The sequence below is a fragment of the Pyrgilauda ruficollis genome, unplaced genomic scaffold, assembly GCF_017590135.1.
Source record: "Pyrgilauda ruficollis isolate IOZ18807 unplaced genomic scaffold, ASM1759013v1 scaffold108, whole genome shotgun sequence".
NCBI classification, from domain to species: domain Eukaryota; kingdom Metazoa; phylum Chordata; class Aves; order Passeriformes; family Passeridae; genus Pyrgilauda; species Pyrgilauda ruficollis.
In genome coordinates this window covers 124571-139574 of record NW_024508988.1, presented here as the reverse complement: position 1 = coordinate 139574, position 15004 = coordinate 124571, and the positions used below count along the sequence as shown (strand labels likewise).

Genomic DNA, 15004 nt, shown 5'->3' with positions numbered 1-15004 from the left:
CTTCCCCCCTCTTTAGATATTTAAGCACATTGATGAGGTCCCCTCTTGGTCGGCTCTTCCACTGATCCGTTCTGGCAGAGATCACCTCCCGTGCCCGGAGGCGCTGCCCGCCGCCTGTGCCGGGCCGTCATTCCGCGTTCCTTCCCTTCCCTTTCCCTTTCCCCTTCCCCTTCCCTTTCCCTTTCCCTTCCCCTTCCCTTCCCACTTCCCAGAACTTCACTTCCCGTCCCCTCCACCCCACGTTTCCCGCCGCCGGAAGCGGCCTGGCGCGCGGGGCCTGACGGGATTGGGCGGGCGGTGAAGCGGCGCCAGAGCGCGGCCCCGCCATCGCCGTGTCGCTGCCGTCCTTCTGTCGCCTCTGTCTCCGTCGCGATGCCAGCCGCCACGAGCCCGGCCGCGCCCGCTGCGCAGGAGGCGCTGGAGATCGCCGGCCGCATCATCGACCGGCAGATCCAGGACGACCGCTGCTACCCGGACTTGTCGGAGCTGCTGGCGGTGCCGGCGCCAGGTGAGTGAGGAGCACCCGCTCGCTCGGGGTCCCTGTGGCCCCGGGCCCCGCCGCGGGGCGGCCTCGGCCGGCACGGCCCGGCTGGACACGCGTGCGGTCTGTGGGCCCTGCTCGGGGACTGGGGCCGGGTGTGAGGAGGCGTCTCGGGCGCGGGGTGGGGTGGGGCCGTGCGCTGTCCGCTTCAGTGCGCGGGTGAGAGCTGTGGATGTGAGCACTGCAGGAGAGCTGGTCTTCAGGTGCCTTCTGTCCCTCTGAAAGGTGACGGAAACGGCTCTAATTTTCCATTCTTCCTGTTGGGACGTCCCGTGCAGAATGCGCTTATGGTAGCCATGTGCCCACCAGCATGCCTAAGTTGCACGAAGCCTGGAAAGCTCTCTTAAGCTTGACTTTCTTTTTTGTCTGCAGCCTTGTGTCACGCTTATGATATAAAATGTACTTCCTCCCACCAAAAATTCGTTTTGTTCTCCTTAACGCGTGGAGACAGCATTTCCTTCTCAATAGTGCTGACTGGCTGGCAAAGTGGGCTCCGGAGAGGTATTCTAGTCATATATATCCAGAAGTGGCTGGATGTAAACAAAGAGCATCTACTTTCTGTTGTGCAGTGATGGCATGGCCACAGTGTAGCTGCTCTGGCAGGGTCGTGGATACACAGCACATAAAACAGCGAATATATATAGGTGTTTTAAATCGGTCCTGAGAGTACACACAGCCTTTCTAGGTGAAGGAATATGCTTCTGGCTTGTTCATGTCAATGTCTGGCCATACAATGAAAAAAGCACTGCAGGGTATCACAGAAAAAAGGGGGCAAAGAGTAGGCTGGAGTCCAGGTGAGTTACTTTAAGAGTTTGTTTGCAAATCTGTTTGCTCTTATCTCATTTGAGACTTAGATTTATTGTTTGTGGTTTTGCTCCTACAGAAACCTCCGTCCGTGTGTATCTTGTGAGTAGCAATATTTACATCATGTTTAAAGTCTCTGCAGCATCAAGGCATTTGATTTTTTTTTTCTTTTTCTTTTTTTTTTTTTTTTTTCTTATTTGTAGGTAGCCCTACTGTATCTGGTATGTCAGATATGGATTATCCTTTACAAGGACCAGGTTTGCTGTCAATACCCAATCTTCCGGAAATCAGCTCAGTCCGCCGAGTCCCACTTCCACCAGAGCTAGTGGAGCAGTTTGGACGTATCCTTATGTAAACAAATGTCCTAGATTGTGTAAAAAGTAATATTAGAAACAGCTTTCCTCCATATTTTTCTTCCCCAACCTTTTTGCCAGACTCCCAGCAAAAAACTTCAATGTTGTTTGGGTTCTCTTAATAACACTCTTAAGTGGTAACAAGGCACATCTGAGTGGAGTTGTTGGTGGAATTGGTTTCTAAATGAAGAATAGAAGTGTGCAGTTTGTGTAATACTATATTTTAGTGATTTTTTTTTTAAATGCTTTGAAGAGGATTTTGCTGTTGCTACCCAAAATGCATTTAGTCCTTACATCAGCAGTGCTTCAGATATGCAGTGCAATTGTATGATGGGAGTATTTCCAGAGATAAGCAGAGCGTGGCTGACCATTGACAGTGACATCTTCATGTGGAACTATGAGGATGGGTACGTAGAGGATGCATTCCTGATGTTGTTCTATTGGTATTAAACCAGAAGTAAGCAACTGGAGCAGTGAGAGATTGTTTACTGGAAACATGGAGTTGTGCTGTTTGGTTTAACTGATCTTAATTCCTTTTAGGTTTTACTAAAACTTTTGAATAGTAAGCATATGATCTGTCAGAGTTAGTAATATTGCTGCCAAATCATCCACAGGTGAGAGAAAGGAAAATGCATTTGCTTTGAGTCAGACATATCTAATGTCCTAAAGTTACTGCTCTTCTTAGGCAAGGGCTTTGCTTGTGCTGAAAAAGTAGATAAAAATCCCTCTAATTGCCTAACTTTTATAGGTAGATTTAGTAAGTACTGATACGCGTGTGCAGTGACAAGTAATTCCCACAATAGTAAGTAATAGGGCATTAGTATTTTGAAGTATCATAATTGAAACTCTCCATCCTTGCTTATTTTATGGATGCATAAAACTGAAAATAAGTTCAGTACATTCTGAAATGGCATTGGTCAGTTTATAGTTTGCGTGTTTGCGTCTTTATTTGCCCACATAGTAGGCATTTGTGTAGTAAGAATTGCTTTGTACATATTGTTGCATTTCCTAAAAAAAAACCAAAGTTCAGAATAGCTACTATCTATACATTTACATTGCATCAGAACGTATGAAATACATTCCCCAAAGAAAACAGGAGTGCATGGTGTTAGTGGTAGATCATGGGGAAGAAGTTGGGAATTTTTGCATCAGATAATTTTCATGGGGAAAAAAAATCCCATGTGATTTCCTTCTCTTGATGTTAATCAGTATTGCAGATGCTGCACTGTGTAATTCAGAGTAGACTGTATGAATTAACAAAATCCGAAAATACAATATGCTGCAGTTGGATTTGCTTTGAAAAGCAACTGTAGGAGCTACAAGCAACTCAAAGGACCTGCTTTCACTGAAAGTGAAAGATGTAAATGGCTTCAGAGTGTTTCAAAAGCCTTAATAATTTTTAAATATACATTGATTTAATTTACTTTGTTATTATGTGATGTTACATGACAAATTTAATGCAGTTTTTTTGTGTATTTATTGACAGAGGAGATCTGGCTTATTTTGATGGCCTCAGTGAAACTATTCTTGCAGTGGGCCTTGTAAAGCCAAAGGCAGGTAAGGAATATTATGACAGAGATTAGAGTTGGACAGTACTGAACCTTCTGTGTATTTTTTTCAGTCTTTATGTATATATGCATTTGTATTTTATACAAATAATGCAATGTAAGGTAATATAAAAGCCAAAATATGTTTTTTGTTTTATATATGCATAGATATTAACATGCATATGTATTTAATGCATGGATGTGGCACTTGGTGCTTATAGTTTAGTTGACATGGTGGTATTCAGTCTCAAGGTTGGATTCAGTGGTCCTGGGGGTCTTTTCCAGCCTCAGTGATTCTATGTTATGTGTAAATCTGTGGTTTGTGTGTATATGTGTATGTACACACAGACTATATGGGTTTGTTTTGATTTTAGAAACATTAAAAATTAATTATGATCCAAAAATAATGTATAGTTTAACATTTATTTTCACTGATAAGGTTGCATTTTTTTGCCACATCATGCTTTAACGTTTGTTTAAACATTTGTTTATAAATTTACATATTCAAGTGATAATTTCCATGAGATTCTGGTTTCTAGCCCTCTCAGTTATTTCAGTATCTACTGCTAAGATGACATCAAGGTCAAAGTTGAATTGGCAAATGAGTTGAGTTTAAAAGAAACATGTTGGGAACAGAAGTGTTGTTTTAAAGGTCCTGTATGTCATGAGGTCGAAGTCGAGCTGCTGGCTGATACTCCTTTCTAATTCTAGAATTCCACAGATCATTAGGCTGTTCATATGACTGTTCAGTCTAATCAGTTGATGTGGCTTTCCAATGGATTTATTTGCTTACATCACTGTGATCAGAGAAGCAGGGTGCCAACCAAAATTTTCTTTTTTTATTTAGGTATCTTCCAGCCTCATGTACGACACTTACTTGTTCTGGCTACTCCTGTGGATATTGTGATTTTAGGGCTTCACTGTTCTAATCTACAATCAGGTAATAATCTCTTCTCCCCTATCCCCAGTGTGTTAATTCCCATGTGTATTTATACATGGCAATTTTATTAGTAGTCATTAAAAAATTAAAAAACCCCATGTGCCAAGTGCCTTGCTTATTTTAAATCTTTAAATCATGTTACAAGCAGGGAAGATAATTTTTATGGTGTGCACTTGCTGGATCATGGACTCTATGAGAAGCATTGAGTTTTATTCCTTGCCTATTTAATGTAAAAAAAGCTTTTGAAACAGGTCCTCCTGTTAATTAAACAGGATGTTGAAGAGGGAGAGAAGATAGGTGCATGAATCTTGAAAGTGTGAATAGAGTTCATTAACTTTGTTGGCATTTGTATTCCAACCACAAAAATTGAGAACCTGATAGGGTGTTTTTATGCCATATATACTAAGAGAAAAAATTGTTTGGTGAAAGTGGGAGAATCATACTGTTTTTTTTAATAATGTGTCAGTGTGAAAGAGAAAACAAGTAGAAACCTATGTTTCGGACTTGGTGTGATTTAGAGGAGAGAACAGTCTATAGAAATGAAAAAACATTGTGTTTCCTTCCTTGGAAACCTACATAGAATGGATTTATTACTCTGCAGTTCACATTGGACAAAAGCTGTTTGAGAATATTTTCATAACTATTAAATTTTATGCAATTTTTCCAGTTTCTGAAATGTTTCTTGTCACAGACTTGTAGTATTTATTAAAACAGCTTAAAAACTAAAGAGGATTTATGAATTCTTGTTTACTGAAGGTACTGGATCACTCAATGACAGCATGTCTGGAGGAATGCAGCTGCTACCAGATCCTCTGTATTCACTCCCTACTGACAACACCTACATCCTGGCAATCACATCCACTGATAACGGGAGGATCTTCCTTGCAGGAAAAGATGGGTGCTTATATGAAGTGGCATACCAGGTGACTGTTGTTTTTACACGCAGGATTTTTTCATTGTTTCACTGTTGTGGGATCTCAGCAATAATAGTTCTAAAACATGTCAAGTTTGCAGTCTCTTTTCTTCTGTAATTGTGTTGCATGTCTTGGTTGCACAACAGCTTCGGGTAGATGCATTTTCTTTGAAAAAGTAGTGTTTATGTGGGGAATAGCAGTGCAGTTTTGGTCAACTTTAAAAATTCAAATTGCATTGTCTGCAAACAGTTTTTTATGCAACATTTTTGTTTTGATGATCACTGTTTTCTTTCCATTGAATAACACATACTTGTTGAATTAAATCAAAGTTTGCAGTTAGATCTTTACTTGTTTTCATACTCGTCCTTTGAATGACTTAGTATCACTCCTAGTTTGGTTTTTGTTTTGCTTTTTCTTTCAATGCTGTATTTGTTTTAAATTGTAGGCTGAAGCAGGCTGGTTTAGCCAGCGCTGTAGAAAAATTAATCATTCAAAGAGTGCGCTGTCTTTTCTTATTCCTTCATTGCTACAGTTCACATTCTCAGAGGATGGTAAGTACTGATATTAAAGTTCTTATTAGCCGATAATTTAATGTAATCTTTTAAATAATGCTACCAAGAAGTCAGTCTGAATATTTTGCTTACTCAAAGTACTTAGTTATTGTCAGTGATACTTGCATTGGTTCATTATTGTAGAAGAATTGCACAAAAGTTCTAGATGACTTGAAGCTGGCTAATGTGATGCCTATTCACAAAAAGGGTTGGGAAGAGGATCCTGGTAATTATAGGCCAGTTAGCCTGACCTCAGTATCTGGTAAGGTAATAGAGCAGTTTATATTGAGTGTCATCATGCAGCACCTACAAGATGGCCAGGGTATCAGACCCAGCCAGCATGGGTTTAGGAGGGGTAGGTTGTGTTTGACCAACCTGATCTCCTTTTATGACCAGGTGACCTGCCTGGTGGACGCAGAAAAGGCTGTGGATGTTGTGTACATGGACTTCAGCAAGGCCTTTGACACTGTCTCCCCCAGCACACTCCTGGAAAAGCTGGCAGCCCACGGCTTGGACAGGAGCACTCTGTGCTGGGTTAGGAACTGGCTGGATGGCCAGGCCCAGAGAGTGGTGGTGAGCGGTGCTACATCCAGCTGGCAGTCAGGCACCAGTGGTGTCCCTCAGGGGTCTGTGCTGGGGCCAACCCTGTTCATATTTTTACTGATGACATGGATGATATTGAGCCTTTCATCAGTAAATTTGCAGATGACTCTAAGCTGGTAGTGTGTGTCGATCTGTTGGAGGGTAGGAAGATTCTGCAGAGAGACCTGGAATGGTTGAATGAATGGACAAAGTCTAACAGGATGAAGTTTAATAAGTCCAAGTGCTGAGTCCAAGGCTGGTGAGGTGTTGGACCACAAGCCCTGTGAGGAACCACTGAGGGAGCTGGGGGTGTTTAGCCTGGAGAAAAGAAGACTCAGGAGTGACCTTATTGCTCACCACAACTTCCTGAAACGTGGGTGTAGTCAGGTGGGGGTTGGTCTTTTTCACCAGGCACCAACTGACAGAACCAGATGACACAGTCTTAAGTTGTGCCAAGAGAAATATAGGTTGCATATTAGGAAAAAATTTTTTATGGAAAGAATGATAAAGTACTGGAATGTACCCCGCCTGCCTGGGGAGGTGGTGGAGTCACCATCCCTGGATGTGATGAAAAAAAGACTGGATGTGGCACTGGGTGCCATGATTTAGTTGAGGTATTAGGGCATGGGTTGGACTCAATGATCTTGAAGGTCTCTTCCAACCTAGTGATTCTGTAAAATCAAGACAGATTGAGTGTTTAGTTCAGGATGTAGATAGCAAAGCCTGAAAAAAACTGACATTTCTTTGACATTTCTAACTAAAGTGATATGTAGTACAAAATTAATAGGTGCTTAGTGGTATCACCATGAACATGGAAAATGTGTACCTTCTTGCACTGTTTAGTGAAAAATTATTTTGAAATTACAGGGTTTTTTTTGTTTTTGTTTACTAGCAGTTGTGTTATTTGATTGCTGTTTTAAATCACTTACAGCAGCAGTCCTGTATGAAAGTGCACTTTTTGTGAAGTGACAATTCATTATTTTATTGACATTCTGTCCTAAACTTGCTTTCCCAAGTCTGGTGTTGATTTGCTGGTTCTCCCTTTTTTTCCTCTTCCTCCAGATCCTGTAGTTCAAATTGCCATTGACAACTCTCGAAATATCTTGTACACCCGCTCAGAAAAAGGAGTCCTGCAAGTATGTGACTTCTTATGACTCTTTGGTCTGTTATTAATGTGTGTAATAATGTACAGGTACCTCTGTAAGTTTACCTCAGTACCTGAGAATTCTGTGTAGCTATGTCAGGCCCTTACTCATGTTTATTTTTTTGTAGCAGTGTGCATGCTGAAGATTTGAAAAACTTCTTTTCTGAGGAAAGAGTAGCCTTGATTCTATGGAAGCATGAGTACAAAATAAAAATACAGCTTGAGTTACTTCTTGATTAGTGAGGCTGAATTTATTAATTCATTAATAAATCACTAAGCTGTGTTATTGAATTGCAGGTTTATGATTTGGGGCAAGATGGTCAAGGAATGACCAGAGTAACTTCTCTTTCACAAAATGCTATAGTTTCTGCTGCAGGGAGCATTGCCAGGTATGTTCATGACAGTTACAATGTAAGAGGCTTCCTTTAAGACCATAGTTTCACAATATAATTTTTAAGAATTTGCATGTTTCTTTGGATTAAAAGTGTATTGGGCTTTTTTGTTTTATTTTTCAGAACAATTGATCGTTCTGTATTTAAGCCTGTTATTCAAATAGCAGTGATTGAAAGTTCTGAATCCATAGACTGTCAACTACTAGCAATCACACATGCAGGTAAAAAAGCAATGCTAATTCCGCTCTACTTAAACTGCTAAATGGTATCTGCACAGTTTTTGACCTTTCTTATCTTTTGTTCAGGTGTCCGACTATATTTTAGTACGTCACAATTTAAACATCCAACAGCTCGTCCTTCCATGTTAACCTTGGTCCATGTCCGTTTGCCACCTGGATTTTCAGCTTCTTCGAATGTAGAGAAACCTGCAAAGGTTCACAGAGCTCTTTATAGCAAAGGTAGGCAGTGGTACATGGCTCAAATGAGATTATTCTTTGTGTGCGACAGTCACTATTACTTTGGTCCCTATAAGCATCTCTTTTACCTTTTAGACGGCAAATGGTGTTAAAAGTGACCTTTTGAAGTACCATATGACACAGAAATCCAGGAGATATTAGTTGCTGTTCATATTGTATGATAATGACTTAAAGACTGAATTTTGCTAACTTAGGGATGAATTAATGAGTTTGCATTTAATGCTTGATGATTGCTTCTAATATGGACTTACTGCTGCTATTCTTGCTAGGGGTCCTGCTGATGGCAGCTTCAGAAAATGAAGATAATGACATCCTGTGGTGTGTCAATCATGATTCTTTCCCTTTTCAAAAGCCAATGATGGAAACGCAGGTATAAAGCAGACTTCTTTATGATTTTGATGAAGTCTAGGTATTATGTTTTCTTTCCTAATAAGATTCCTGAGTCATACTATCTGCGAGAAATAAGTAGGTGACAGAAAATGTCATGAGGAGTTTGGAAACTTCACAAAGCTGAATGAGCCTCTTTCAGTAGGGATCCCTAGTTCAAGCATACTTTTCTAGCTTGATGCAACCTTTGTGTCAAAAGCAATTGCCTTAACTTCTAAGACTTGACTTCTAATTAATTTGTTTGAGAATACTATTGTCTGCTGCATTTTGTGCACAAGCACAGAAAAACATGGCCCTCGGTCCATAATGGTGTTGATCAGTATAAAATTTGATAAAGGTTGTTTAAAATGTAGATGCTAGAAACTTTGTGATTCCTTATTTAAACGTACATGCCATATATTCATTAAAATCCACACATGATTGATGTCTTCATTATTTCATGGTGGGACGGTTTCTGATTTTCATTTCCTGATTGTAAGTGGATTTGTAAGACAAGTTTGGAGGGAGTTAGTTGCCTTATGTATCAGTTCAGGGAAAACATGTATTTCATCTCTGAAAGATGTTTCAAGTCTTCTGCTGAGGTAGAGGAGTGACATGTCAAAAATAATGTTACTGTGGAAATAGCAGAGTTGGAGTGAATGAAGGGATTGTGTAAGTTAAAAGCTTCAAAGTCAAGTTTTGATTAATCTGCTGTTTAATAACTTACAAAGGAACTTTATAGTTGTTTCATATCCCTTCCCACAAAAACTTAGACATGAATATTCCAAGTGCCAACCTCTTTTTTTCCCCAAGGCATCTGACAGCAACAGCTAGGTTTCCCAAACAAAACTGCAGCCTGTTCTTGAGCAGCAATTCTTTCTGTTTTGCATACGTAATTTTCTGGAATGTCTTCACTAGTATATGTCTCTTCCTGAGTTATATTTGAAGTACTGCTGCCAACTGCAAAGGTCTTGTAAGCCTTTTTAATTCAGTTGCAGCTTTCTTTTATTTTTTTAAGAAATCTTTTAAATTAATGGTGCCTATGGTGCTTAGTTCTGATGTGGTTATTAGATGGTTGCTGTTTATATTGTAGTAGCCTCACTTTGCAAGTTGTTTTACATTTAAATGTAAAAAAATATCCCGGTCCCCCATATTCCCTTTCTCCTAAAAGTAGCAGTGTATATATAGCTGTAAATTTGATGGTAACTTTGTTAAACAGTACAAGAACTTATTTTTGTTGGGTTCTCTTGTCTGAGGAGCAGATTCTGTTCTGTGTAATTTTAAATAGTAAATAGTAACACATTACCATGGATGTGCAAAACCCATTTTTGCTGCCAAACTGTGGATAATATCTATCTGTTTTTCAGATGACGACCCGTGTTGACGGACATTCCTGGGCTCTTTCTGCTATCGATGAATTTAAAGTTCAGAAGATTGTGACACCACTAAATAAAGACATTATTCCCATAACTGATTCACCTGTTGTTGTGCAGCAACACATGCTGCCGCCTAAGAAGTTTGTTCTGCTTTCAGCCCAAGTGAGTATTACTTTTCTTGACATAGGTTACCAGAAGAATTAAATATGAAATTGGACTTTTCATCTAAATCTGTACATGATTCATTTTAGATATATTTTAAGGACTATATTTTGAACATAAAAAGGAATCAGGAAAAAGATTGTTGGAACTATCTGTACCTATTTTAAATTTACTCAGAGGTTTTAGATCAACTTCTTTTATACAGTGTATTAATAGTTTTTGTTGCTCTCCAGAAATCCTTGCAGATACAAATCTGGGAAGTTCCTTTAGCCTTGGTTATGCTCTTGATCATGTGAAGTTGAAACAGTCACTGTCTGCCCAGAAAAATAGTTCAAGTAAATATTGTTGGCAATTGAAATTTGAATTAGTAATTTCTTACTTGTCATAGTAAAAGTCCCAGGAGAGATTTTTTGAGAGGGTTTTAGAAAACAATAATAAAGAAAAGAAAGAAAAGAAAAAAAAAAAAAAAGAAAAGAAAAGAAAGCAAACTTGCCTACTTTTCTGATTATATTTAGCAATATTTTTGGCACTCTATATCTTGACCAATAGGCTATTTAAAATAGTGTTTAAATATTAATGTCTTGCAAACTCTAGACCTGCAAGCTGCATTTGTTTATTAGCAGCTGTTTTGTTAAGGGCATTAATTGGGCACTTTCCAGTAGTTAGTTTGAATGCAGGGAAGGTGATTAATGTGAAGTCTTACCATGCCTTGAATTCTTTAAGCATTTTTCTTTCTGGCAGTTTTCAGGATTTGCAGGATACACAAAACCTTTCTTTTCTGCATATACTTGAATATGTAATTCTGTGCTTTGTGTTAGGCTAAGAATAGCAAAATTAACTCAGTTTAAGGAGAGTTTGTAACCATTGCAGTACTTGCCTGCCTTTCCTTGATTCACTGGTGATTGGGAACTGGGCTTTGGAGACCAGGTATATTTATATCCAGTGCTGCAGTGGAGGAAGACTCAGAATGCCAAAAATAAATGTCATGGAGATGGGTGTGTTCTGATGAAACAGAGTTAAGACAACTTTAGCCTAACTTGCTTTGCCTTACTTCTAGGGAAGCATTATGTTTCATAAACTCAGACCTGTTGATCAGCTGCGGCATCTGCTTGTGAGCAATACAGGTGGAGATGGAGAGGAGATTGAGAGATTTTTCAAGTTGCATCAGGTAAGAGCTTTTGATGTGTTGTGAAAAATGGAAGACTTGTCACCTTTTCATTGTTGCTGCAACTTTCTGGTCAATGTTTTGTTTACCAATTAAAATGATTGATAAATTTTTCTTTTGTCTACATAAAAAGAATAGAGAAATAATTCCTCATTTTATGATGTGTAAAAACAAATGTGTTATTTTCCCTGAAATTCCTATGTCTTGTATGTATAAGTGTAGTGCACTTCTTAGTTTAGAAAGAAGTTGACCTGAGAGCAGGAGAAGAAGAGTTTCTAAAAAAATTGAATTCCTACCACTGCAAGGGATTTTCATATTTTGAAGGCCAGTAGAAATGTTGGTCTGGGTATTCTTTTTTATTAGCAGCTTAAGAGAAACAAGCAGAAGCTTGGTTATTGTGGATTACAATTACAATTTTAATATTTTAATTAATAATTAATTTTAATATTGTGTAGTTTCTGTAGTGAGTGTTCATTGCAATGTATTCTCTTGTGCTTGGAAAGGACATAATTGGTATTGTAACAGCTTATTAGAATATGCAAACACTGATTTTTACAAGTGTTTTTTCTTCAGACACAATTGTAATTTATGTTTTTGTGTTTATAGAAATTGCATGAATCTTAGTCATGTTTAAATGTCAGGCATGGAGATTGTTCCCTACCAGTAATAGCACTGAGTTTGCAAAAACTGTATAGCAAAATCTTACCTAATGCAGTGGAATAACTTGCTAGGATTCACTTCTTATCTATAATTCAGAAGAGCTGATTTCCCTGGCTTCTAAATAAAATTATGCAGAAAGTATTTACCATTTTAGTTATTGAGGAATATAACTTCTATACATTTCTTAACAACTTGATATAAGACACCACACTAGCATTGTAATATGCTCACTAACATTGTAATATCCTCTAGGAGGATCAGGCCTGTGCCACTTGCCTTATTTTGGCCTGTTCTAATGCTGCGTATGATAGGGAAGTATCTGCCTGGGCTACTCGAGCATTCTTCAGGTAAGTTTTAATTCTGTCTGTCATTCTGAACGTTATGCTCAGGATCACTGTGGTGTTCTGGTTTGAAAGCAAAACTAGTGAGAGACTCCAAGTCAGAAATACAATTTATTAGGAAAAGGGAAAAAAACAAATACATGCAATAATACAAAAGAAAAAGCACTGATGGAGTCAGAATACAACCTGACACCCTGCTAGTTAGGGTGGTGGTAGCAATGCAGATGAAATGGTCTTGTTGAAGTGGTGATCCTGTAGTAGATTTTGTCCTCTGGAAACCAGTGGGTAAGGGCAACTGTTCCTCTAGGAATCCAATGGAAAGACTGACTGTTCTGTTCCAAAACCCAGATTATATCCCAGTGGAGATGCTTAGCTCCTCCTCCCCGGGTGGAGCATGTCACAATGGGCTGATATTCTGAGTCACGAGGTGGGTCCTTGATTGCCCATTAAACAGAAATGGCTCCTGGAGGGAGTTATCTCTGAGTCATGTAGCAAGACATTGATGGGCCCATTAATGGGAGATAAGGAAAAAACAATGCCCCTCCTGGTTTCAGCAGCTCTTGAGGATGGGAATAGAATACATTTTTATATTGTAATCTAGGACAAATGGTCACTAAACAGGTGTACAGGCTTTTTAACCTGCTGCCAGTTCAGGGCCTGGTGACATTTGGCTATAGGTGTGAATGTTTTTGGTGATGTGGTAGTGGTTTTGGGTTTTGTGGCTGTTTTTTTTTGTTGGTTGGTTCCTTTGACTGTGGTTGTTGCTTTTTAGTTTGGTATGTTTTTTCCGGCACAGTCTGAATGATGAATTAGGAACTTCCACTCTGGAGGATTAAATTCTAACCCATGGATCTTAAGTGCTGCAGATCCTTGATATGGTGCCAATATGTGTATTTTCATTATCTGCCTTAAAGAAGTTGATGTATACAGAGAGTCACAAAATTGTTTGGATTGGAAGGGACCTTAAAGATCACCTTGTTTCAACCCTTCTGCCTTAAGAAGGGATACTGCCCACTAGATAATGTTGCTTAAGGCTTCTTTCATCCTGGCCTTGAATACTTTAATGAATGGAATATCCTCACTGTCTTTGGCCAGCCTCTTCCAGTGCATCACCTACCTCACAGCAAAGAAATTTTTCCTAATACCTAACTTAAATCTCTTTCATCTTTTAGTTTAAAACCCTTCTCTCTTGTCCTATCAGTGTCTGCTCTTGTGAAAGTTGTTTTCCCTTGATTTTTGTAAGACACCCTTTAAGTCCTGGAAGGTGCTGTACGGTCTCCCCAGAGTCTTCTCTCCCGTCTGAACAACCCCAGCTCTCAATCTGTTTTTACAGCAGAGCTGCTCCAGCACTGTCATGGTCTTCATGGCCTCATGTGGACCTGCTTCTGTGGGTACAAAGTCTCTCTTGAAGTGAGGACCCCAGAGCTGGATACAGGCAGGGTGTGCATGTGGGGTATAAGGACAGGATGGAAGAGGAGAATCATTTGACCACTCCTCTGTTGATGCAGCCTAGAATAGTGTTGGCTTTTTGGGCAGACTGTTGGTTTATTTCCCACTCTTCATCCATGAGAACCCCTAAGTGTTTCTCCACAGGACTGCCTGCAATGAGTTTGAGTTTTTTTTTTTCCCAGTCTGTGCTCTGTCGGGCAGCACCCTGACCCAGGTGCAGCGCCTTGCACTTGGTCTTGTTGAACCTCATGAGGTTCTTGTGACCCTATATTGTGGGTCTCTTGGCTGTCCTACAGGGAGAGAGAAAAGAGTTTTTGGTAAGATACGGCTGTTGAGAGTGATGATAAAATGTGCAGCTTGGAGTGTTGTGTTCCCAAAAACTTACTAGTTCCTTGCCAAAACTTGTGCTGGTGTTAAAGTCAGTAAGCTGTTTTCAGTAGATTGTGAATAGTTGCTTGTCATTAAATTCAATTTTATCACAAAATCTGAAACAAAATGTGGATTATAACTGGAGTTAGCAAGGGAAGACATAGCAAAGTGTTCATGTAACACTGTAGGATAGAGATTAATAGAAGTTACTTGTGGATGATAGAAAGACAACCATGGGTCATCTCAACTGTGCCCTTGTTTCCACCTCCCTGTAGAAGCAAATCTTGAGAAGATGATAAAACATAAGTCTGACTTAGGAATTGGTAAATTTGTCTTAAAAACTCTTCCGGGATTTTTATTTCCCATTTTAAAAGAACCTCAGAATTGCTGTTAATTCTCAAAGGCATGAAAACTGAATGGGCTGTGTATGACATGTTGAGAATTTTTGGTTTTGCAAATTTTAGGTATGGTGGAGAAGCCCAAATGAGGTTTCCATCAGCTCTGCCTCCTCCCAGCAACGTTGGACCTATTTTGGGTTCTCCTGTTTCTGCAGGTATGTAGCAAGCATTTCATTGTTTTGGACAGGTTTTTTTTCTTGAATATGTTGTGTTTTGTCTTCTCTCAAGTACTTGTGTTCTTTTTGTCTGAAATAGACTGTGTTTTTCACTTACTACCTAGTTAATTACAAGAGCTTTTTCCATTTCTCTTGAGTGATTTTTGGGTTTAGATCATTTATCTCAAATGATGTGTCCATGTTGCATATACTCTATTAAGACACTCTGAAGAGGGTATACATTTGTTACTTCCAGAGAACAACTTATCAATAATGTATTTCAGACTTCATGAAGCCTAGCTGGTTGCTGTGTAGATAT

At 39.3% G+C, this 15004-nt stretch overlaps 1 protein-coding gene across 2 annotated transcripts in view; it reads left to right on the top strand.

Annotated features, from left to right (window-relative positions):
- The first annotated feature begins 287 nt into the window (after positions 1-287).
- The window catches only part of NUP155 (nucleoporin 155), a 30738-nt gene continuing 16021 nt past the window's right edge, over positions 288-15004 (top strand). For both annotated transcript variants that reach the window (XM_041472570.1, XM_041472561.1), the window contains exons 1-16: positions 288-508; positions 1549-1686; positions 2009-2105; positions 3185-3255; positions 4093-4185; positions 4942-5108; positions 5545-5650; positions 7295-7368; positions 7674-7765; positions 7892-7989; positions 8074-8226; positions 8514-8614; positions 9978-10148; positions 11206-11316; positions 12226-12320; positions 14597-14685. In XM_041472570.1, coding sequence (XP_041328504.1) covers positions 373-508; positions 1549-1686; positions 2009-2105; positions 3185-3255; positions 4093-4185; positions 4942-5108; positions 5545-5650; positions 7295-7368; positions 7674-7765; positions 7892-7989; positions 8074-8226; positions 8514-8614; positions 9978-10148; positions 11206-11316; positions 12226-12320; positions 14597-14685 — 1792 coding nt within the window. In that variant the 5' untranslated portion in view covers positions 288-372. The remainder of the gene's footprint in view (positions 509-1548; positions 1687-2008; positions 2106-3184; positions 3256-4092; positions 4186-4941; positions 5109-5544; positions 5651-7294; positions 7369-7673; positions 7766-7891; positions 7990-8073; positions 8227-8513; positions 8615-9977; positions 10149-11205; positions 11317-12225; positions 12321-14596; positions 14686-15004) is intronic.